The sequence below is a fragment of the Ranitomeya variabilis genome, chromosome 1, assembly GCF_051348905.1.
Source record: "Ranitomeya variabilis isolate aRanVar5 chromosome 1, aRanVar5.hap1, whole genome shotgun sequence".
NCBI lineage: Eukaryota > Metazoa > Chordata > Amphibia > Anura > Dendrobatidae > Ranitomeya > Ranitomeya variabilis.
Window position 1 is genome coordinate 764388733 of NC_135232.1, and position 26656 is coordinate 764415388.

General features: G+C 43.7%; 1 protein-coding gene across 2 annotated transcripts in view; it reads right to left on the minus strand.

Annotated features, from left to right (window-relative positions):
• The window catches only part of TPM4 (tropomyosin 4), an 87832-nt gene that overhangs the window by 56486 nt on the left and 4690 nt on the right, over positions 1–26656 (minus strand). For both annotated transcript variants that reach the window (XM_077271888.1, XM_077271890.1), the window contains exon 2: positions 19244–19369. In XM_077271888.1, coding sequence (XP_077128003.1) covers positions 19244–19369 — 126 coding nt within the window. The remainder of the gene's footprint in view (positions 1–19243; positions 19370–26656) is intronic.

Below are 26656 nucleotides of genomic sequence, written 5' to 3' on the forward strand. Positions count from 1 at the left end.
ACTTCTGAGTGGGGTCTGATTTTCATGGACTGACAGAATGGATAAGGCGATGAAACTTTTTTTTTTTTCTTTCTACATCCAATAAAACCTGATGTCACTCAAATCAAATTCTGATCAGATTAATTGGACCCTTTTTCTGGAATGTGGAGACATCAGTTGTGTGAACTCACACGCAGCGTTTTTACTCCCAAGAGTTAAGCTTTCGGCAGAGAAAAAAGAGAAAAATGCACAAAAACACCATGTGTGAACATAGTCTAAGAAGATAGTGACTCACAAGTAAAGGTACCGTCACACTCAGCAACTTTGCAAAGAGAACGACAACAATCCGTGGCGTTGCAGCATCCTGGATAGCGATCTCGTTGTGTTTGACACGCAGCAGCGATCTGGATCCCGCTGTGCCATTTGCTGGTCGGAGCTAGAAGTCCATAACTTTATTTCGTCGCCAGGTCGGCGTGTATCGTCGTGTTTGACATCAAAAGCAACGACGCCAGCAACGAGCATAGGGGGCGTCGCAGCGTCTCCTTCTAGCCAGTCGGTACACTCTGGCTGTTTGACATGGAGCTAACAACCAGCGAGAACGAGAAGTGAGTCACCATTACGTCACTGGATCGCTCCTGCATCGTTCTGGAGTTGCTGTGTTTGACGTCTCTACAGCGACCTAAACTGCGACGCTCCAGCGATCTAGTTTAGGTCGGCTCGTTGTCTATATCGCCGCAGCGTTGCTGAGTGTGACGGTACCTTAAGATTAGGGTCTGACCACCATAGATGCTCTCATCTGAGATAATCCGGTTGATTATGCAAATGACACTTTGATCAGACTCTGATCAGCTTGTGATTACACTGTGATCAGATTCTCTCGGATGAGAACATGGAGAAAACATTTTCTCCATCTTCTCCATTGTGTCAGTTCACGGAAATCAGACTGCACTCAGATGTCATCCGTGCGCAGTCCGATGATTTCCATGCATTGATTGACTTGCATGGAAAAGTGCGATCTGAATATCAGATGAAACTCATTTATGCTGCTATCTTCGTTCAGCTCTGTCCGAGGGAAAAAACTAACATGTGCGCTGCTCTATAGACTAACATTGGTCCGAGTGATGGAACTTACAGTAGTGTGAGCGAGCCCTGAACCATGTTCTGGAGATCCCCTCACCTGCCCATCTTGCTTCGTACCGTAATTATTGTAAAAAAAAAAAATGCCATACACAACACTCGTAAAACATGCAAGGAATTCATGGCTTTTTCATGAGACAAAAACTGCCAAAAAAACTGGCCACATTTTCAGATTTGGTGAAGAATAAGCAACATGGCTCAGTGACTTATATTAAGCTTAGCTCCAGCTTAGGTCATTAAATGCTACTGAGAAAGGGCTCCTCTTAATAGCTTCAAGATTGCCAGGCTTCTTATTGAGGACTGGAAGACAAAACCGCTTGTTTGCATAACTGGCATTCTTTACATTCTCCAGCTTCTACGGGATGGAGCAGTTCATATACACCCTGCTGTGCATACTGCTGCTGATATCTAAGCTGGGAAGGCATATGTTAGCAATCAGGCATAGCCTGCCTCTGGCTGTACATAATGGCTGGGAAAACACAAGCAAAGGAGTAATACTGTACCTGAAAATAGAGCATTGCTGTGTAGGGTCAGGCTTCCCTTACACAAATGGGAAAATAGTAGGTGGCCACGGATAACTTCGGATTTGTGGGAAAACTTCTAATCTATTTTGTCTCAAGTATCTGCTTTTCTGTTAGTACGAATAATTGCTTTTTTTCAGTGATGTGCTTACCCTTGTCATGAGGTCAAATTCTGAAGATTAAATCACAAATAAGAAATATTGTGTAATCTTAGGCCTTTCCCAACTGTTTTTTCCTCTCCTTCTTCCAAAGAGACATCACTTTTTTATTTCTTTTTTTTCCATCAATATATTTGTGTGAGGGCTTGTTCTTTGTGGGACGTCAAAAAATTCAAAATAGCAGAAAAAGTGCAATTCTGTAATTGTTTTTGTAGGTTATAGTTAGTGTTAATGTTATGGTAAAAATGACCTAGCTCCTTGATTCTCCAGATCAGCCTGCATTCCAGAAATACCAGTATGTGATAGGCCGGTAAGGGATCAAAGTGTAGCATTTTTGTGAAAAATGTCCAGTATATAGAGTGGCATGCCTAGATTTAAATTAACTCCTGATTTAAATCGATGGGGGATACCATCTGTTAGAAACTTTTGGCTTATTACTAAATAAACGAAGTTTCATCATTTATTGTAGTGTTGCCTATTTCTTCATTGAGAATGGATTGGTTGGTAAATTTGGAGAAGGGATCACCATGACATTGCACCCTGTAGGTGTATTACTATGCTGTTCTGTTGTTTCACTTCTATAAAAAATGCAATACGGTAACAAGGATGTATAGGGAATTGCTCATTGAACTAACATTATCACAGTTGATTAACAAAGAAAGGATGTTGCACAATTTTACAATGTATTGTAGATGAAATACAAGACAAAAAAAAAGGCCCACACAAATATATAAGAACCACGGACACCGTACATATGAAACAGTCCTATCCTCATGCATAACATGTGACTACTGTATGTAGCTAGGAGAAAGTATATCAAGAAAGTTATTGTATACATATATTGTGATAGTATTTCTCTGTGCTTGCACTTTTGCGATCTATCAATCAAATTAACTAACCAGTGAGTTCAAGTATTTTACATAAAAGCAGCAGGAGAAACATGCATAGTGGTACAAGGCAGGCGGTTCCCCTGGTCCCTCTCTCTATATGGGAAAACAATGACTATTTTTCTTGAAGTGACTCTTAGGCTACTTTCACACTTCCGTCTTTTGTCCTCCGTCGCAATCCGTCGTTATGGGCAAAAAACGGATCCTGCAAATGTGCTTGCAGGATGTGTTTTTTGCCCATAGACTTGTATTGGCGACAGATCACGACAGATGGGCACACGTCGCATCTGTCGTGCTACGGATCCGTCATGTTTTGGCAGACGCGACGCACATAAAAACGTTCAATATAACTTTTTTTGTTCGACGTGTCTGCCATTTCCGACCGCGCATACGCGGCCGGAACTCCGCCCCCTCATCACAATGGGCTGCGGATGCATTGTAAAACTGCATCTGCTGCCCACGTTGTGCTAAATTTAGCACAACGTCCATTGGGCTGACAGTTTGCGACGGCCCCGTAACGACGGAAGTGTGAAAGTAGCCTTATGCGCCTTTCCATATCAGTCTTTTGAATCATGGACAACCACCAATGTACTCATGTTGCCAAATAGCCATTTATCTAACCTTTTGAATTATGGATAATGTATGATACTTATAGGCAAAATTCTTGAACTCACTGATTAGTTCATTTGATTCATAGATAGTATTTCATTGCACTAGCACTTTTGCTATCACCTTATATGTATGTAATAACTTTCTTGATATACTTCTTTCTAGCTGTATACCTACATTTTATGCATGAGTATAGGACTGTTTCAGATATACAGTGTCCTTGCTTCTTATATATTTCTGTGTCTATCTCCCAGCCCTTTTTCTGTCTTGTATTTCATTTGATTGACCTCATGATGTATAAAAAAAAAAATAATATATATAAGAAAGCGGTCTTTTCTTTTGCCAACTCTGTAAGAGGCACCTGCCAATAACCCTTGGTCAGATCGAGCGTGGTAAAGTGCTGGGCCTGACCCAGTCACTCGATCAGCTCATCCGCCCTGGGCATGGTACAAAGGTCGAACTTCGACACCTCATTCCATTTACAGAAGTCATTACAGAACCGCAATGATCCTTCTGGCTTCAGACACTTATGCCACTTGGCATTAAGCTTTCGGCGGTGGGTACCAAGACTAAAACCCAATCTTGGCTTTAAACGAGCGTACCGTGGCCTTCCTGTTATATGTGCGGCTCTGCGCTGCCTGAGCATCCACCAAATGCTCCTTTATGATAGGCATGACCGCTGCGATCCGGTCCAGCATATTGGCCACGTCTACTATTATGCTTTTATGTGGCGCAGTTTCCTGCTCCCATGTCTCTTTGGCTACATCCAGAAGACCCCTAGGATGCTTGCCATACAGTAGCTCAAAGGGTGAAAATCCTTTGGAAGTCTGCAGAACCTCGCAAATGGCAAACATCAAGTAGGCCAACAACATGTCCCTATAATAATCTTTATTTTTATATAGCGCTAACATATTCCGCAGCGTTTTACACCCAAGCCCTCTCATCCGTGGAAACTACCTTCTTCAAAATGGATTTGAGGGTTCTGATTCCGTCGGTCTGTGGGTGATATACCGACGTGCGCAACTGTTTTATTTTGAGAAGTTTGCACAATTCCTTTGTCACCTTGGACATGAAAGGAGTCCCCTGATCAGTGAGGATCTCCTTCTGTAGCCCAAGGCGACAGAACATGGCGAGCAACTCCTGGACAATAAGCTTAGCCGAGGTGTGCCGAAGCAGAATGGACTCCGGTAGTTTGCAGTGGGTGAGGCTAGCTGGCACTCAGGACACGTTTCGCAGAACCTCTGCACCTCAGCGTAGACCCTAGGCCAACAAAACTGCAATATGCGCTTCTGCATCTTTTTGGCCTCCAAGTGCTTTCCCAGCATATGGATGTGAGCCATTTCGAGCATGGCCCAAGGTAGGATTGGGGCACTACCAGTTCTACCACCTCATCCCAGATTTTATCAACTCTGTATAGTAACTCTTGGTTGATCAGCATATGCGGGAACACAGTCTCCGTACCTGGTTGCTTAACCACCCCATTTACCTCGATTACTCTTTCCCGTACCCGGGTCAGAGTGGGATTCTGGAGCTGTGCTGTCCCAAATGTACCAGAGGACACTTCCAGCTGGGGGATCGATGGGGTCTCTAGGGGAAACCTATTGGGGTTACACTCTGTCCCTAGGTTGGCGATCCCTATGGCAGGTATCCCTGACTCATCTTCAAGTTCTGTGCCCAGAATAACAGTTACCCTGGGAGGACTAATTTTATTTTTCCATAGAGACCAGAAGAGGGGCAAATCCCTTCCCAGGAAAGCACCATAAGGAAGGGTCTTCACTACTCCCTCCACATGTTTAATTTCCCCGCAGGGCATAACAAATGAGACCTCCACCGATGAGTACTTGCGGAGTTTACCATGAATTCATACAACACCCACATTTTTCCCAGTGGGTTCTAAGCCCGAGATTAATGACCCATGCACAAGTGTCACCAGGCTCCCTGAGTCCAGGAGAGCCTCGGCCTGGTGTCCGTTGACACGCATCTGGCACAGATGCGGTTCACCCGCTGGTACAAACAGATCCGCAGTGAAAATGGCCTGTGCGTACATTGACATACGAGTATACCCGCAGTCCATGGATTTAGCTGTCAGGGGGCAGTTTGCAGCCACATGTCCTGGCTCTTGGCACCGCCAGCACTTAATAGCTGCGGCATGACTGGACCTTGGGGCCGATTTAGGGTAACCGGGTCTTTTGTCACTCTTATTTCGGGGTACCCCCTCAGTACGGGCTTGGTCCTGATTGGCCCCAGGAGAGGGTCGTGAACCTTTCCCAGGCTCCTTGGCTGGCGGGGCCAGATGTGCTAACCGTAGTGGAGCAGAGTCCTATACAAAGTCCTGAGTGGCCGTGTACCGCCCAATCAAGCTGACCACTTGGACTAGAGTGCCGGGATACTCTTGGCCCACCCAACGCTGAATAGCGGCTGGCAGAGTTCTTACTATCCTGTCGACCACCAACCTCTCCACCATCTGATAACGGGTTAAGGTCTCAGGCTGATGGCTTTTTTTACCAGCTGTAACAAGTCATATGCCTATGTATTAATGCCCAGTTTGGCAAGGATCTCACCTCTCAGTTTCTCATAGTCCAAGGCATCATCCCAACAAAGGTCCAAGTAGGCCTTCTGGGCATCTCCTGTCAGGAAGGGGGCCACCACTTAAGCCCACTGGGACATCGGCAAGCTCTCCCGCTCTGCGGTGCGCTTGGACACTGTAAAGAAAGTATACAAATCGTCCTCAGAACTTATTTTCCAACCAGATCTTGTACCGGGCCTCCAAATGGATCGTGATCGCTGGTGAGGACGTCTCTTGCAGAGCTACAATCTGTTGTAGGATCAGCTTATTAGTTTTTTGCTGCTGATACAGTAGCTGCTGCTGGTGATTGTGCTGCTGCTGCCATTGCTGAGTGAGGACCAACTGCTTCAAAAGCTCCTCCATTTTGTCGGCAGACTTGGGCTGCAGTGTTGCAGGCCCAAGAACCAACATGCAGCGGGCTTTGGGTATGCTTCAGTTCACACTGCCCGCATTCTCCAACCATATGTAGTGCAGCGGGGTTGGTGAAGTGTGACAAACAGGTAGTGATCCAGGAAAGTTCAAAGCAAATGTCTTTTTAATGTTCAAAGAAACTCACAAAAGGAACAGCATGTGGTATCCTCCGGATCGTAGCTGAGGTGTCACAACAGTCCGTATCCGAGACCGGTTGCGGAGGGCGACTGCACTGCCATGTCAGGCTGAGGGGTGCCTGGCATTCGCTGCTCTTGGCAATCTGTTACTGCACACCTAAACATGCTGTTGCAGAGCCACCTGCTCTGCAGTTTGCAAACAAAACTCTGACACACCCAACCCCTTTCCTGCAGGGTTTTTAAAGGGAACATGTCACCTGAATTTGGCGGGACCAGTTTTGGGTCATATGGGCGGGGTTTTCAGGTGTTTGATTCACCCTTTCCTTACCCGCTGGCTGCATGCTGGCCGCAATATTAGATTGAAGTTCATTCTCTGTCCTCCGGAGTACACGCCTGCGAAATGCAATATTGCCTTGCGCTGGCGTGTACTCCGGAGGACAGAGCATGAACTTCAATCCAATATTGCAGCCAGCATGCGGCCAGCGGGTAAGGAAAGGGTGAATCAAACACCTGAAAACCCCGCCCATATGACCCAAAACTGGTCCCGCCAAATTCAGGTGACAGGTTCCCTTTAAATGGAATCTGTGGCCATGGGCCACTTGTAAGACCCCAGTCTTGTGTTTTCGTTGTCTGTAAGCCATAATCATCAACATCAACAGAAATATACACTTGAAGTAGATCACTCCATTTGTAATGACTCTATATAATATGAGTTTCACGTTTCGTTTTGAAGAACTGAAATAAATTAATTTTTGGATGATATTCTAATTTTCTGAGAAGCACCTGTATATCTTGCTAATATGTCAGTGAGTTGCTCACTTTTCTCTCTATAGATATTCTAGCATTAAGACTTATTTACATGAGTCATTCGCGTGGCTGTTTCTGATACATTTTTTTAATTCGGTTTTAGTGATTTGAATTTTTTTCTATTTTATTACATTTTGTGCATGTTATTCCTAGCAATTATCAATTCCCACCAAAAAACCTACACAATTCAACCCAAAAATCCCACAGATCAAGCACTTTTTATGTATAGTGCATATTGCACTGTAGACTTTACCATTTATCTGCAAGCAAAACAATTAAAAACACCACAAAAAAACAAGAAGTCATGCCACCCTTCACTCCAGAAAGGGACGAGAAAGGATGAGGGCAAACAATTGCTGGATGAGGGAGAGTGGTGGTTCCTCACTTCCTCAGTTAATCTCTGGTATTATAGTGAATAATCCTGTTATTTGACATAAGACGAACAATAATGAACTTTCAATAACTTGCCCATTAAATAAATTACTTCCTGTGTTATGACTTTCGTGAGTTTTTTTTCCTATGAAAATTATGCTTTCATGTAAAAACTGAACTAGTTTCTGGGTTGCAGATGAAGTCAAACAGAACAGAATCCTTCTTAATTTGCTGACAGTGTATAAAATAATTACAATGCAGATGGTACATTTTATTATTTTTCTCCTAGTCATAGTCTGTGGGACTGCAGGATGTATGATGCCTTCATGATAGATTCTGCCTCTTACAATCATCCAGGAAGCAGCAACAACTTTGCCTGAGGGAAATATGCTACCACAGACATCAAAGTGAGCTGTCTGATAAATCTGGCTGACAATGAATTCCTGACCTAAATGTCTTAAGTGAACATCTTGTCAGAAAGATAAAGGATGTGTTTCCTGCTACATTACAACCGTCAACCCTATGTAAAAAGATTTAAGCTGGGTTTACACTGCACGATCTTGGCCATCAGACGACCGCCGATCGGCCACATGTAAGCTGATCAGTGGTCGTGTATTAGTCTCTTTAGACAGGCTGACCAAGCTTCCATGCGAATAGCATTAATGTTAATTTGACTGTTATATGCATATAGAACATTCCATTCTCCGCAGCTGATGTCCTGTTTACACGGGAGGATGTGCTGCTGAGAATGATGATTCCTTATCTCTTTGATCAGATGATTGCTGGCCTGATAATCATGAACAAGCGTTAGCGTCCTTTATAAATGGACTATTGTGGATGAGCAGAAATATTTGCAATTTTAATTTTAGAAGTCATGTGGCTTTGTTACATATGTCTTCCCAGTTGGTATTAGACTTTAAATCTGTGCATGGCAGCATCTGAATGTGGTTTTGAATATTTTTTACAAGTGTAAGCTAAATACTCCAGCGTGTGTACGGTCCGTGGCCGCAATCTCAACAACCTCATAAACATATTTGAGCCTGTTGAGTTTGTGTTGTAACCAATGGCTCAGACATCGCAGTACTTTGCAGGATGCTTTTTTTTTCTCCTAAACGACGCATTGCGACGTCCGCCGAAAAACACTAGTGTGAAAGTAGCCTTACTGGGGCCTAAATAGAAAATACTGGATACAGTAGCAAATCTTTTATTACTCTTCAACGGAATTCTTCAGTCAAGGTAATGTTTGTCATGTATAGTATCCAAATAATACAGGAAGAACAAACATATACACATTCCTCACTACATACAAACACATACATACTTAATACATACACTATATGGATAGAATTATTGGGACACATCTCTCAGTCACTGAATTAAAATTTTCATTCAGTCCCATTGAAAGCCAGAGCCACCGCACAGTAAACCATGTACCGTAAGTGTGGGGGGCTCTGGTCTTTCACAAAATGTCGGCAGAGCCCCCGCACCGCTGAACACCCGCAGTGGCAAACATCGGAACACCCCTAATTCCAGCATGTGGCCTGCAGCAACACTCCACTCTTGCCTCCTCCAGTGGCTACCTTGGGACCCTGCTCCACCGTGAACGGTAAGGCATATCCACATTATAAGACGTACCCCCATTTTCCCCCAAAATTTTGGGGAAAAAAGTGCGTTAAAGAAAAAGTTTTAACTCATTTAAAAACTGATACCAGCAGCACATCTCAAAAAAAGTTGTGACAGGGTCATGTCTACCATTGTGTAGCATCCCCTCATCTTTTTACAACAGTCTGTAAATGTCTAGAAAGTTAGGAGACCAATTGCAGGAGTTTTGGGAAAAGAATGGCTCCTCAACAGTCTGGGGTCTTCTTTGCCTGATTTTTGTTTCATAATGCGTTAAATGTTTTCTATTGATGAAAGGTCTGGACCACAGGCAGCCAGTTCATTACCTGAACTCTTCTTCTGGTGGTTTAGAATTGTCTTACTGAAATATAAAGGCCTTTCCTGAAATAGACATTATCTGGATGAGAGCGTATGTGTTATGAATGTAACACACACTCACGGGTAACGGACAAAGGAAGACCTGCTACAAGGAGACGATGCACCCACACCCAAAAGGTCCCTGTATAGACTAAAAAGACCCTAGCCGCACAACTCAAAAACACCACCTCGGACTTGGCTCCCTAAAAGGCCATCAAATGGTTTCTTATACCTCCTGAGGAACCAAAGGGGAGGCCGCAACATCCTACCAACAGGAGGAGAGGAAAGTGCAGGACTATACAAAACCCAGGGTAATAAAAATACACGCTTATATAAGGTAAAGAAAGAAAGCTAAGGAGAACCAAAAGTAAACTGAACAAGTATAACCTCCCAGATATGTACAGAAGTGAAAGGAAGAGGAACTGGGAAGGAAAACAAACAGACTCACTGTAAGAATTCAACTGGTGTTTACTATGCAAGGTAAAACCCATTGCTGAAGGGCTTGAACTCCTAATTCCAAGTCCACCTACAGGTATAGCGAGCAAGGAAGTGAAGTGAAAGGTGAACATATAAAACCCAGTCCAGAATGTGATGGGGCAGACCAAAATGGGAAAATGTAAAGCACCTGGAGAGGAGCAAGGGGAACGAAGACAATGGGAACTATCAGCATTGTGCCAGGGAAGAAAAGGCAAAAGCTCAGCATACAGGGGAACTGACCATGCAGCAACAGGTCAGAGGATCGAATACCCTGATTCTCCAGGGATACCTGTAAGAAAAAATGGATGCTTGTACGAGAGACAGTCTCAGACTCTTGGAACATGCATCTTTATATTTTAGAAACAAAAACGAACTGATGGTCCAAGTTCTGTAACCCTTCTGGATCTCTGCATGCACCACTTTGCATTGGTTCACAAGTTTCAACTAATAGCTAGGAAAAACACCTTTACATGTGTCTCTATCTCTCAAGCGTCTATCTGAACAAACAAGTGTCATAGATTCCTCCATGGACTGCAGACAAGGACTGTAGACCAGCATGTCCTTAATCTGACCTGAAAGTCCCTGGCAGAACTAACTCCACAGAGTGGAGCCGCTCCAGGAGGTCTCTACTACCCAGCATCTAAACTCTAAGCAGTAGTCCTCAGCTATTCAGCCACATTGACTTTGTCAGGGTCATTATAAAGGAGGCCAAGAGCCAAGAAAAATGCCTCAACAGAGGAAAACACCAGGAAATCCTCAGGCAAAGAAAATGCCCAAGCCTGTGGATCTCCAAAGACAAAGCAATGCCCACTTGTTGACTCTCGGAACCAGAGGAGAAAGGATGTAAGACAGAAAAGATTGAGAGCTTACTTTTGTCCCCGTCGATGCACTCCGACAATTTTACCTTGGGTCCAACTGTCATGTTATGTTGGCACATCATTTAGAACAGCTGAACAGTTGTTGACACTTTGTATCTGCAACCTCCAAGGATAAAGTTTGTAATTGTGCTGTCAAGCGTTCACTTGATCCATGCTGATGTCCCAGAAAATCCTAAGGGCTGGCTATAATGTTATGCATGTAACACACACACACACTCACTGGTAATGGAAAAAGGGAAGACCTACTACAGGGAGACACTGCTCCCACACCCATCTGGTCTCTACATACAAAACTCAAAAACACCACCTCGAAACTGGCCAACAAGAGGAGAGGAAGGTGTACAAGAAAATACAAAATCCATGGCAAGAAAATTAAAACATGTTAATATAGCATAGAGAATGAATGTTAAGGAGAGATAAAAGTAAATGGAAATGTATAACCTCCCAGAAACCTAAAGACGTAAAAGGAAGAGGAACTGGGAAGGAAAACAAACAGACTCTCTGCAGAAATGTACCTGATGTTTAACATGTAAGGTAAACCACTTAGCTGAAGGGCTGGAACTCCTAAACCCAAGTCCACCTAGTGGTATAGCCAACAAGGAAGTGCAATGAAGGGTGAACATATAAAACCCAACCCAGAATGTGATAGGGCAGACCAAATCGGGAAATGGAAAACACCTGGAGAGGAGCAATCCAACAAGGGGGAACAAAGACAATTGGAACCATCAGCAATTGGATAGGAAAGAAAAGGCAATAGTTCAGCAGACAGGGGAACCAACCACGCAGCAATAGATCAGCAGATTGAATATCTAAAACGAACTATGACTGTGTGTTGTTCTAAAACCTCTATTTAATGTTCAGCTGTGATAGCGCCTTCCAGGATGTGTAAGCTGCCCATGCCATAGGCAGTAATGCAGCCCCATAAAATCAGAGATAAAGACTTTTGAACTGTGTGCTGCTAACAGTTCAAATTGTCCCTCTCTTCTAGAGTCCACAGGACCTGGGGTCCGCAGTTCCCTTGGTAAAATTCAAATATTGACTCATCTGAACACAGAGCAGTTTCAAATGTTTCCTTCTTTCACTTTAAATGAGCTTTGGCCAAGAAAAGAATGCACAGTTTCCGGATTGTATTGATACGGTATATGGGTTCTAACTTGTATTTGTGGATTTTATGGTGAACTGTGTTCATAGACAATGATTTCTGGAAGTATTTCTGAACCCATGCAGTGATATGCACTGAATCATGTTTGTTTTTAATGCAGTGTCGTCTGAAGGACTGTAGATTTCAAGCATTCAGTATTGCCTGTCGCACTTGTCCCTTGTGCACATGGATTTCTCCAGAATCCATGACTATGTTGGAGATATTATGTCCTTCGGATGGTGGGATATTCAAAGTTTTACATTGAGGAACATTATTCTGAAATTGTCCAACAATGTTGAAGAACAGTTCACAGATTGGTCAACGTCTGGCCAACTTTGCTTCTAAGAGACTCTGCTTCTCTAAGATGTTTTTTTCATGCACATGTGATGTAGTTGAAAATTGACACTCCAGTTGTTTTTCATTAGTACCACGTACTTTTGTGAGATGTTTTCCAATCATCAATTTCAAGTTAGTTAATTTTTTCAAGTGAATTGGAAAGACGTCTATCTTTCAATTTCTGGTCCGTGTTCTATGTTTTGAATAAAATATGGCTATAAGAGATTTCCAAATCATTGCCTTTTTGTCTTCTTTACATTTGACACAGTTCTAGCATTTTTGTGTACATATACTTACAACATTACGTGCTGCTGACTGGTCAGCTGGTACTTAGTAAATCCATTGTTTTACTATGTTCTAGCTGACTTATGAGGGAACTTTACCCCTTAATAAAGGATGATAAGGGTAATATGTTCCACCATGATCCAAACTGCTGCAGATTTTCTAAGTGTATTCTAAAATGTGAGTTAATTTTTATCAGAACACATTGATTGGGATTTTTCTTGCAAATTCTGTGCAGGTAATATGCAACAAATCTGTTCCTTGGAAACCTACCCTAATGCAGAGGCCACCTCCTGACTCTTATCTGTTTCAGGGCATTTAAACAGGTCAAAGGTTGGTCTCTTTTTATGCCTCCACTTTTTTATCCAGCTGGTGCCATTTTTTTGCAGGTCTTTTTTTTATCACAATTTTAACTAAAAAGTAGTAATAACACCTTGGTGTCAGTAAATTTGCAGCATTTTTTGTGTGTAAATTACATACAGTAAAGAAACAGTGAACGCTGAACAACACAGTATGGGCTACCTCAATTAGTAACATCTTTGCTGAAACATTGTAATGAACTATCAAGACATGGGAGAAATGTGTGCTTGATTGCTTTTACTATTGCAATTGTAGTAGCCCATCTGCTTGATGATGTCTGTTTAAGATTTTCAACCTCTGGATGTTAGGAAGTAGGTGTCCATTTAGTGACAGTAACTAAATGCATTAAAAAGGCATAGTTCCATGCCTCAATGCTACTGCCTCAGTGTTTTACAGAAGCACTTCCATCAACATTTTTATCCTCTTAATATATTGCAATCATCTTATTGTACAGTGGCATGTAAACGTTTGGGCACCCCTAGTCAAAATTACTGTTATTGTGAACAGTTAAGCAAGTTGAAGATGAAATGATCTCTAAAAGGCCTCAAGTTAAAGATGACACATTTACTTTGAAAAATTTTGTTTGCCTAAAATACATATTTTACATTTTAAAAATAACAAAAAGGAAAATGGGCCAATGCAAAAGTTTGGGCACCTTGCATGGTTAGTACCTAGTAGCACCCCCTTTTGAAAGTATCACGGCTTGTAAATGCTTTTTGTAGCCAGCCAAGAGTCTTTAAATTTTTGCTTGAAGGATTTTTATGCAATCTTCCTTGGAAAATTCTTCCAGTTCTGTGACATTCCCAGGTCATCTTGCATGCACTGCTATTTTGACGTTTAGCCACAGATATTAACGATGTTCAGATCAGGGGACTGTGAGGGCCATTGTAAAACCTTCAGCTTGCGCCTTTTGAGATAGACTATTGTGGATTTTGACGTGCGTTTTGGACCATTATCTATTTGTAGAAGCCATCCTCTTCTCAACTTCAGTTTTTTTACAGATTGTGTTTTGTTTGCATCAATAATTTAAATTTAATTGAATCTCTTTTTCCCTCTACCCGTGAAATGTTCCCTGTGCCATTGGCTGCAACACAACCCCAAAGCATGATTGATCCACCCCCATGCTTAATGGTTGGCCAGATGTTCTTTTCCTGAGATTTTTTTGCCCTTTTTTGCTCCACACATACCTTTGATCATTGTGACCAAACAGTTCAATTTTAACCTCATCGGTCCACAGAACTTGTTTCCAAAATGCATCTGGCATGTTTAGATGTTCTTTTGCATACTTCTGACACTGGATTTATGGTGAGGAAGCAGAAGAGGTTTTCTTCTGATGACTCTTCCATTAAGGCCATATTTGTGCAGGTGTTTCTGAACAGTTGAACAATGTACCACAACTCCAGAGTCCGCTAAATCTTTTTTTTGCAGTCAAGTGGGGGTTCTGATTAGTCTCTCTAGCAATCTTACAAGCAACTTTCACTGAGATTTTGCTTGGTCATTGACCGCTTCTGCCAGAGATTCAACTACTCCCTATAAACAGAGCAACAGTTTCTCTTCCTGTTGACATGATGGGACTCCTGGCATCATGCCGGATATCCCCTTTAAATCTTGTATAGCTAGCTTACTTGGCCAGTAGCTACAGGGAGAAAATTAAGTTTTATTTTCCTTGCAGCTGCTTTCTTCCAGTCATCAGGGTGGGACAAGGAGTTATTCCAGTCACCGCTTACTACATAGTGAGTGCAGTGTAATTACTCCTCTGCACTATCATCAGTGCACAAACCAGCAGTTTTACCCAAAAAAACAACATATCAACAATCATTTTGAAAACTGCCGTTTTGAAGCGGAAAGTGCATGTCAGTGCTGGTTCTGGATGTATTGCAGTAGGGCAGTGACTGCTACATGTGAACTTAGCCTCAAGAACTTATTTTGTGCATTGCAATACGGTGACAAAACTACAATTCCCCACAGATCCTGAAAGTCTGCATTTACAATCCTCACTCCAAAAATGAATTTAGTTACCTAAAAGAATGGGGGCATACACTTTTTTAGTGTTCCCCAGTTCCACACCCTAGAGGTATAGCCCACCACTGAGCACTATGACAAGGTTTCCCTGAAAATCAGGATTCTGACGCAAACCCTGACCGCGCCATTCACCATTGGACACTGGCTAGCCTCGATCCTGGCAGTATTCATCTTCTCCAGATCGACACTTTATCGTAGACTTGGCAAACCATGATTTTGTGGTCTGACATACAGTGTGCAGATTAACAATAGCTGAGAGAATGCAGAGGCCTATTAATAATTGTTAATCAAGACCAGCGCTGACACGATAAGGAGCTGGCTGGGAGCTTGCTGTGAGGTTGTGATTTCACCCGGTGAGGAGACATTGCTGCTCCTCCCCCTCCGCGGCATTCCATTCCTCTGACATTAGCTTGTACCTACATCATATGCAGGCACTATTGTCTACAACCATGAGGTATTTTAACTGGTTGCACCCCGGTCATAGAGGACAGGTATCTGTGAAGCATGAGGGAATGTAACAGCAGAATCAGTTTCCTTGCCCCACCCAGTCTGGCCTTTTCCTTTCCCTTCGAATACTAACCAGAAACTGACCTTGGCTACAAGATGTTGGGTTGGTTTGTATTTCAGAAATGTCCTGACAGTGACTGCTACTATTCTGATATGCAATTCCTCCTTGGGAATATCAGACTACAGATGTCTGCCAGATATGAACTAACTTTACTTAAAAGGAATCTCACAATATATCTTTGCTAACCTATCTGAGAGCAACATAATGTAGAGGCAGAGACCCTGACTTCTGCGATGTATCACTTACATTACTAGGTGCTGCAGTTTTTTCTTAAACCTGTTTTACCTGCCGCCTGCGTAGATCTCCCAGTTCTCTAAATGCTGATCTCTGTATAACCCCGCCCTCACCACTGATTGGCAGCTCTCTGTGTACACTGTGCGTCAGTTGAGGGGGCGTGGTTGGACTACCTGGAAGCAGGATTACTAGTCCTCTAGTGATCATCTCCTGATGATAAATCACTGATTTTATAAAAAGTAGATTATGCATCCTAGTAAGTGACACATCGCTGGAATCTGGGTCTCTGTCACATTATCTTTCTCTTATATTAGGTAGCAAAAACCTGGTGCTAGTCACTTTAAAGGGAACATGACAACTTCTTCTGCCCCCCTACCCCAACAACCACCATGTATTTTTTGTGAGAAGTATACCCTATTTATCAAGCCGATTATACTGTCTCATTGATTTCTTCATGTACAAACAAACTACTTTATAACTGTGAAGGAAATATGCTAATTAATGGGTGATTAGCCATGGGGGCCTTGTTTTCCCCAGACTAGTCTTCCCACAAATCATTCTCTCCTGATAATAGAGTACTGCACAAGTTGGAAAATCAAATTCCCTGCTTTTTCCTAAGGCATCCATTAGATAGAAGTTTTAGTTACAGTGTATGGTACAGCAGTTGCATGTTATTAGACAATAAACTGTTCTAACCCTGACTTCCATCTAGCTGCTCTGTAATCAGACTGGTGGCGAGCAATTCCATAGATGGGTATTTATGTGTGCACACAGTGTGTTACTGCAGTCTGACACTACTATGGTGTGTGCTAGTGTCCTCTATAGATTACATTGCTCTGCTATAAATGCTCTGCCAGCGCCCTCTGGTGAACAGATGAAGAACTTTCACAAGATCACAAATACATTTTTATTTAACAAAAATAAGTTATTTTCCAAATTAATTTTTAATGCTTGTGAATTTCTATATTTCCCAATTGCAGTCTTGTTTCAGCATTGTTGCAAGCACAGGAATTTGTACCGGATCTTTCTTGTCCATGAATGCCGTTAGCGTGATACCGGAACTACAGTGAACACAGGTACACGAGCAACATGGAATACTGTAACTTTGCATAATAATGCACATTTATAAATATTCCGGATTTTGAATGGCATGACAGTTTCACATGTAGACTAAAAAACTACTCTTAAACCTGCCAACAATTCCAAAATTAAATCCACGCATGATAAACAGAAATTTTGGTGAAGATGTGGATGCAGATTTGACACATTTCATTGAACTGAATAAAATGTCATTTATGCAATAGATAGGGTATGCTGTGGATTTTCAACTGGTCTAGTTGCAGATGTATTTATTTTTTTTATGCTGTAATTGAATAGGATTTGTTATACGTTGTTCACTTTTATAGTATTATGGTTTATTGTGGAATTTATGAAATATCAGAAGAAATATGTGAGCTGTAAATTTAACCTTTAGATGGTAGCAGCCAAGTGAGCAATAATAAAATCAGATGTATACGTATCTGCAATATGACACTTATAGACTTCTATAGTGCGCTACTGTAGATCTGTATGCCTCCAGTTTCCTACAGGAACAGGGAACCAGTCATGTCCCCAAATCTGTCAACACAACATTTATTCTTAATTAGGCCAGACAAATTTCTCAGTAGGTCAGGAGACATAGGCCATTGTTCATATGAGCCTGAACGTTGACTCTTGAATTGATGTTTGTTGCAGCTTATTGTGCTGCTATCCTTGGGGTTACAGGGACACATCTATTGAACAATCGATGTTTGCTAATATGTTGATTACCCATTGTATCAGTCCATGCAGCTTATTGACCTGCAAACATTGAAGGACAAACTATGGAGATTGATTGAATACTCGAACAATGAGATTTGACCTCATCCCACCTTCCCTCTGAACTGTGGATGATGGCCTGGAGGACAGATGTGGGTATAAAAGGGACCTCTACCCTTCTGCAAAGAGAATCTACAGTACAGCAGCCAGGGAACCATGGCTCCAACTGAAGCAATAAAGATTTGAAACACTCTACAGGATGCGAGCTTAAGGGATCAAGGCTCCAGCTGGAGGAATACAGATTTTCTCCATTGACCATCAGTAAATCCATGGAGAGGTCAGGTTGGGACAATCAGGTCACCTGGCCATGTACCTCAATGGACTGTCAGTTTCCTAAGCTTGTCGTTATCTCCTCTTTGTGGGTGACCGCCAAAATCGGGTTGCCACTGGTGGGGGGTATTCGGTCCTGGAAGCCCTGAAGTTGCAGCTGCTCTAATCCCTGCAAGCCAGCGGAAGGGTGAGACTCTTTAATTTGCACCATCTTATGTACTTGCTGGGACTGTACTATATGTTATTGTCTGGTGGTGGTTCAATAAATAATTGCCACACTGGTTTACTCTCACCCTGTGTTGTCTGAGTGCTATTCTGCCCACGGTAAAGGAGTGCGGTGAATCAGTGGGATGAGCCCTGGTCCATGCAGTCTTTCTAAAGACAGCTGAGCCAGCGGACAAGAGCAACTACTGACCCTCGTGTCTCCACACCAAATATTATTAACCTGTAGACATTGGGATAATCTGCAAGTTAATCGTGTCCTGAAGCTGCCCGGCTGACATATTAAAAGCCCAGCTACTGGGAGAAAATTAACTTTCTTCCTCTGAGCAGCCTCATGCTTTCAGTCATAGAGGTTGTGCAGGGAGCAAATACTGTCACTGCACAATACATAGTGAGTGTCAGCTGTAAACATGCCCAGGCACTGACTGACAGCCAGCTCAGCACTGACATACTGCAGAGCCGGCTGTCCGTCAGTGCTGGGGCGTGTTTACAGCTGCCGCTGAAATATATATACCGAGCAGTGACTGAAACCTCGCCTCCATGACTGAAAGCACGGGGCTGCTGGGAGTAATAAAATTAATTTCCTAACAGTAGTCCAGCTTTTAGTTCAGCGGTCGCATGGCTTTAGAGTGCTATTAACCTGCAGATTAACATTCTACCTCCAGGTTAATAGCTTTTGTGGATGTGACAGGTTTCCTTTAAGGTTTTTCTTTTGTTTCTGTTCCTTTATAAACTGTGCCATTTTGCATTGGAGGTAGGCGTGGTTTTACGTAAGACTTCTGCTTTCAGCAGAGAATATCTTTGATATGTGGCACCATATTATACCAACACACAGTACCTACGACATCATAAAATGCAGCTGTGGGGACTTCAAGTACGACTATAGACATATATCACATTTTTGTATTGTATTGCTTATACTTTGTATAATTGCATTTTTTTGTGTTGGAAAGTAACATTCAGGAAGTATCTCATTAGCAAGATGTTAGAGACATTTTTCTCAGATGACAGCAGGAAACCGAAAACTGTACTTACATCAGTTGCTTTTTTCTCAGCCTGCTCCAGTTTCTCCTGAGCGTCCTTTAGAGCTTCAGAGTATTTATCCAGCTCATCTTCTGTTCCTTTCAGCTTTTTCTGCAGTGCAACCAGTTCATCTTCCACCTGGCAACATTTAAAAAGGATTTGTTATTGTTATTGACACCAGTAACTCAGAACTATGGTGTCCAAAGAGAACTCTAAGGGGTCACACTTGGCGTAAGACAATACGCCACGTATTATACGTCCGTACTACGGCCGTAATACGGAGAAATGTTCCCAAAATAGTGATCCGTAGTCAGGGTGTGTCAGCGTATTTTGCGCATGGCATCCTCCATATGTAATCCGTATGGCATCCGTACTGCGAGATTTTCGCGCAGGCTTGCAAAACCGACATCTAATGGATTTATGTGCTCAAATGTTCGGGAAAACATATATACAGTATATATACATATATATGTCATTGAGACACATATATATATATTCTGTATTTAGATTTCATTCAGCGCGATATCTGTGAAAAGTCGGTAATTCAATTGCCGGCTTCACATTTCTCCTGCACAAACCCGACAGGATATGAGACATGGTCTACATACAGTAAACCATCTCATATCCCCTTTTTTTTTTGCATGGAGTGTGGAATATGCAAAAAAAAAGGGGATATGAGATGGTTTACTGTATGAAAACCATGTCTGATATCCTGTCGGGTTTGTGCAGGAGAAATGAAAAGCCGGCAATTGAATTACCGACTTTTCACTAACACCGCTGCGTATTTCTCGCAAGTCACACTGCTGGTCCGTGTGGAATCCGTATTTTTCTCGCCCCCATAGACTTTCATTGGCGATTTTTTTGCGCAATACGCTGACAATCGCAGCATGCTGCGATTTTGTACGGCCGTAGAAAGCCGTATAATACTGAACCGTAATATACGGCTAATAGGAGCAGCCCCATTGAGAATAATTGTGCCGTATGTTATGCGAGTTTTACAGACGTAGTTTCTGCGCTCTTACGTCCGTAAATCTCGCATGTGTGACCCCGGCCTTATACCCATTTATAATGGTCTGCCCGATCAATATTTTATTAAATAAGAAAGTACATAAACATATACATACTAGATGTTTCCAGCCAGCTAAAGGTACCTTCACACGAAACGACTTTGTAACGATATCGCTAGCGATCCGTGACGTTGCAGCGTCCTGGATAGCGATATCGTTTAGTTTGACACGCAGCAGCGATCAGGATCCTGCTGTGATGTCGCTGGTCGCTGAATAAAGTTCAGAACTTTATTTGGTCGTCCGATCGCCGTGTATCGTTGTGTTTGACATCAAAAGCAACGATACCAGCGATATTTTACACTGGTAACCAGGGTAAACATCGGGTTACTAAGCGCAAGGCCGCGCTTAGTAACCCGATGTTTACCCTGGTTACCAGCGTAAAATGTAAAAAAAACAAACAGTACATACTTACATGCGTCCCCCGGCGTCCACTTCCCACACTGACTGAGCGCCGCAAAGTGAAAGCACAGCACAGCGGTGACGTCACCGCTGTGCCCTGCTACTGCCGGCGTTCAGTCAGTCAGTCAGTGCAGGAAGCGGACGCCGGGGGACGCGAATGTAAGTATGTACTGTTTGTTTTTTTTACATTTTACACTGGTAACCAGGGTAAACATCGGGTTACTAAGCGCGGCCCTGCGCTTAGTAACCCGATGTTTACCCTGGTTACCCGGGGACCTCGGCATCGTTGGTCGCTGGAGAGCGGTCTGTGTGACAGCTCTCCAGCGACCAAACAGCGACGCTGCAGCGATCGGCATCGTTGTCGCTATCGCTGCAGCGTCGCTTCGTGTGAAGGTACCTTTACGCTCGGCACTCTCATTGCTATCTAATTAACGCTGCTGGTGATTAAACTAAAGTAAATAATGACAAGATTCAATAGCGCTTACGCAGGTGGTAATTTAACTTAAAATGAAGTTAATTACAATAATAATCATTAAAAAGCTGAATAATACTAAAAATACATTTTATTCACAGTGTAAAATAAAAAACAAACTGGATTTAGTAAGATGTGCGTTTTTTATTCATTCCATCATCTAAACAAATTTCATAACGAAACATAAATTATGTAAAAATTTCTCTGTAAACTCAATTAAATGTATAGTCATTTTCGTCATTTTCAAAGATCTTTCCTTGACTTCTACCAGGTACCATTTAATGTGTGGGGACGGGATTGTGTGTCATAATGTGGTGGGGGGGCGGGATTATGTATGGTAATGTGGTGGGAGTGCGGGATTATGTGTGGTAATGTGGTGGGAGGGTGGGATTATGTGTGGCAATGTGGTGGGGGGCGAGATTATGTGTGGCAATGTGGTGGGGGGGCGGGATTATGGGTGGTAATGTGGTGGGGGGGCGGGATTATGGGTGGTAATGTGTTGGGGGGCCGGAATTATGTGTGGTAATGTGGTGGGGGGGCGGGATTGTGTGTGGTAATGTGGTGGGGGGCGGGATTGTGTGTGGTAATGTTTTGGGGGGGCGGGATTGTGTGTGGTGATGTGGTGGGGGTGGGATTATGTGTGGTAATGTGGTGGAGGGCGGGAATATGTGTGGTAATGTGGTGGGAGGGTGGGATTATGTGTGGTAATGTGGTGGGGGGCGGGAATATGTGTGGTAATGTGGTGGGAGGGTGGGATTATGTGTGGTAATGTGGTGAGGGGCGAGATTATGTGTGGTAATGTGGTGGGGGAATATGTGTGGTAATGTGGTGGGGGATTATGTGTGGTAATGTGGTGGGGGGCGGGATTATGTGTGGTAATGTGGTGGGGGCGGGATTATGTGTGGTGATGTGGGAGGGCGGGATTATGTGTGGTAATGTGGTGGGGGGCGGGATTGTGTGGTGATGTGGTGGGGCGGGATTATGTGTGTTGATGTGGTGGGGGGGCGGGATTATGTGTAATGATGTGGTGGGGGCGGGATTGTGTGTAGTAATGTGGTGGGGGGCGGGATTGTGTGTGGTGATGTGTTGGGGTCGGAATTTTGTGTGGTAGTGTGGTGGGGGTGGCATTATGTGGTAATGTTGTGGGGGGGCGGGATTATCTGTGGTGATGTGGTGGGGGCAGGATTATGTGTGGTAATGTGGTGGGGGGTGGAATTGTGTGTGGTAATATGGTGGGGGGTGGAATTGTGTGTTAATGTGGTGGGGGGGCGTGATTATTTGTGGTGTCGGGTGGGGGCGGGATTATGTGTGGTGATGGGGTGGGGGTGGGATTGTGTGTGGTGATGGGGTGGGGGGGTGTAATTATGTGTGGTTATGTGTTGGGGGCGGGATTATGTGGTGGGGGGTGGGATTATGTGTGGTGATGTGGTGGGGCAGAGCTACTGTGCAGGGGGCGGGATTAGCGAGTGATGTGGGGGGCGGGATTATGTGTGGTAATGTGGTGGGGGGCGGGATTATGTGTGGTAATGTTGTGGGGGGCGGGATTATGCATGGTAATGTGGTGGGGCGGGATTATGCATGGTGATGTGTTGGGGGTGGGATTATGGGTGGTAGTGGGGTGGGAGGGCGGGATTATGGGTGGTAATGGGGTGGAGGGCGGGATTATGGGTGGTAATGGGGTGGGGGGCGGGATTATGGGTGGTGATGGGGTGGGAGGGCAGGATTATGGGTGGTGATGTTTTATGGGTGGTGATGGGGTGGGAGGGTGGTATTATGGGTGGTGATGGGGTGGGAGGGTGGTATTATGGGTGGTGATGGGGTGGGAGGGCGGTATTATGGGTGGTGATGGGGTGAGGGGCGGGATTATGGGCGGTGATGTGGTGGGAGGGTGGGATTGTGTGCGGTGATGGGGTGGGAGGGCGGGATTGTGTGCGGTGATGGGGTGGGAGGGCGGGATTGTGTGCGGTGATGGGGTGGGAGGGCGGGATTGTGTGCGGTGATGGGGTGGGAGGGCGGGATTGTGTGCGGTGATGGGGTGGGGGGTGGTATTGTGTGCGGTGATGGGGTGGGGGGCGTGATTGTGTGTGGTGATGGGTTGGGGGGCGAGATTGTGTGCGGTGACGGGTTGGGGGGCGAGATTGTGTGTGGTGACATGTTGGGGGGCGGGATTGTGTGCAGTGATGGGGTGGGGGGCGGGATTGTGTGCGGTGACCGGTTGGGGGGCGTGATTGTGTGCGGTGACCGGTTGGGGGGGCGAGATTGTGTGCGGTGATGTGTTGGGGGGCGGGATTGTGTGTGGTGATGTGGTGGGGGGCGGGATTGTGTGCGGTAATGAGGTGGGGGCGGGATTGTGTGTGGTGATGTGGTGGGAGGTGGAGCTACTGTGCAGGGGGCGGGATTAGCGAGTAATCACGATGCCTCTTATATATATATAGATACACATATAGCAAAAAAAGCCCCAGCTGTGCACGTTCTGTAGTATTCACAACCTTCCACTAGTCACAGCGGTGCAACTATCCTCATATATTTAAAGGGAAATTTTTATAATAAATCCCCTTTCCGCTTGGTAAAGCGAGTATCAGCAGTGTCATCCAGGCAGGAAAATGGAGAGTTGGCTGCATTTCTTTGGGATTTTCTTATTTGTTTTGGTAAACTGCATGCTTAGCTGCTTCCAAAACTCATTTACCTATCCATTAATTCCCCTCCTGTGTGCACTAGATGAGAGACACCAGACCCAACAGTGCAGACAAACTGAAGGCTGCTATCAAAGCATCCTGGGCTTCCATAACACCTCAGCAGTGCCACAGGCTGATTGCCTCCATGCCACGCAGCATTGATGCAGTAATTGATACAAAAGGAGCCCCGAACAAGTAGTGAGTGCTTTTACTGAATATACATTTCAGTAGGCCAACATTTTGGATTTTAAAATCATTTTTCAAGCTGGTGTTATAAAGTATTCTAATTTACTGAGATAATGACTTTTGGGTTTTCATTGGCTGTAAGCCATAATCATCAACATTAACAGAAATAAACACTTGAAATAGATCACTCTGTTTGTAATGACTCTATAAAATATACTTTTTGTATTGAAGAATATAAAAAAATTAACTTTTTAATGATATTCTAATTTTGTGAGAAGCACCTGTATATACAATATGCAGTTGAAACCAGAAGTTTACATACACTATATAAAAAGACACATATGCATGTTTTTCTCAAGATCTGAAATAAAATCAGAATAAACCAGAATAATGAGAGAGAGAATGTTTTAAGGTATTTTTATTACTTTCTGCAAAGTCAAAAGTTTACCTACATTTTAATAGTATTTGGTACATTGCACTTAAACTGCATGACTTGGATCAAACATTTGGGATATCCTTCCACAAGCTTCTCACAATAGTCGGTTGTAATTTGGGCCCATTCCTCCTGACAAAACTGGTGTAACTGATCCAGCTTTGTAGGTCACCTTGCTCGCACCTGCCTTTTCAGGTTTGCCTATAAATTTTCAATAGGATTGAGATCAGGGCTTTGTGATGATCACTCCAAAACAGTGACTTTGTTATCCTTAAGCCACGTTGTTACCATTTTGGTCATATGCTTCGAGTTATTTTCCATTTGGAAGACCCATTTCCACCCAAGCTTAAACTTCCTGGCTGATGTCTTGAGATGTTGCTTCAGTGTTGCCTCAATCTTCTTTTTTCATGATTCCATCTCTTTTGTGAAGTGCACCAGTCCCTCCTGCAGCAAAACAACCCCAGAACATGATGCTGCCACCCCCATGTTTCACAGTTGGGATGGTGTTCTTAATCTTCCAAGCTTCTCCCTTTTCCTCCAAACGTAATGATGGTCATTATGTCCAAAAAGTTCAATTTTAGTTTCGTCAGACCACAGGACATGTCTCCAAAAATTAAGGTCTTTGTTCCTGTGTGCATTTTCAATTTTCATGGCCTTTCAGCCCATGTTGATACAGTACTTGTTTCACTTTGGATATTGACATAATAATAATAATAATAATAATAATAATTTTATTTATATAGCGCCAACATATTCCGCAGCGCTTTACAACTTATAGAGGGGACTTATACAGACAATAGACATTACAGCATAACAGAAATCACAGTTCAAAACAGATACCAGTAGGAATGAGGGCCCTGCTCGCAAGCTTACAATCTATGAGGAAAAGGGGAGACACGAGAGGTGGATGGTAACAATTGCTTTAGTTATTTGGACCAGCCATAGTGTAAGGCTCGGGTGTTCATGTAAAGCTGCATGAACCAGTTAACTACCTAAGTATGTAACAGTACAGACACAGAGGCTATTAACTGCATAAAGTGTATGAGAACATGATGGAGGAACGTGATTATGTTGTTGTTTTTTTATTAATAGGCCACACAGGGATAATTAGGTTAATGCGTTGAGGCGGTAGGCCAATCTGAACAAATGAGTTTTTAGGGCACGCTTAAAACTGTGGGGATTGGGGATTAATTGTATTAACCTAGGTAGTGCATTCCAAAGAATCGGCGCCGCACGTGTAAAGTCTTGGAGACGGGAGTGGGAGGTTCTGATTATTGAGGATGCTAACCTGAGGTCATTAGCAGAGCGGAGGGCACGGGTAGGTTGGTAGACTGAGACCAGAGAGGAGATGTAGGGTGGTGCTGAGCCATGGAGTGCTTTGTGGATGAGGGTAGTAGTTTTGTACTGGATTCTGGATTGGATGGGTAGCCAGTGTAATGACTGGCACAAGGTAGAGGCATCGGTGTAACGGTTGGCGAGGAATATGATCCTGGCAGCAGCATTCAGGACAGATTGGAGCGGGGAGAGTCTGGTAAAAGGTAGGCCAATTAGTAGAGAGTTACAATAGTCCAGACGAGAATGAATAAGTGAGACAGTAAGAGTTTTTGCAGAGTCGAAAGTAAGAAAAGGGCGAATTCTAGAAATGTTTTTGAGATGCAGATAAGAAGAGCGAGCCAGTGATCGGATGTGGGGGGTGAATGAAAGCTCGGAATCAAGGATGACTCCAAGGCAGCGGGCATGTTGCTTTGGAGTAATGGTGGAACCGCACACAGAGATGGCAATGTCGGGCAAAGGTAGGTTTGTAGAGGGAGAGAACACGAGGAGTTCAGTTTTTGACAGGTTCAGTTTCAGATAGAGGGAGGACATGATGTTAGAGACAGCGGTAAGACAATCACTGGTGTTTTCTAAAAAGGTCGGCGTGATAACAGGAGAAGAGGTATATAATTGGGTGTCGTCAGCATAGAGATGGTACTGGAAACCAAATCTACTGATTGTTTGTCCAATAGGGGCAGTATACAAAGAGAAGAGGAGGGGGCCTAGGACTGATCCTTGAGGAACCCCAACAGTAAGGGGAAGGTGAGAGGAGGAGGAACCAGCAAAACAAACAGTGAAGGATCGGCCAGAGAGATAGGAGGAGAACCAAGAGAGAACGGTGTCCTTGAGGCCGATGGAGCGGAGCATAGTGAGAAGGAG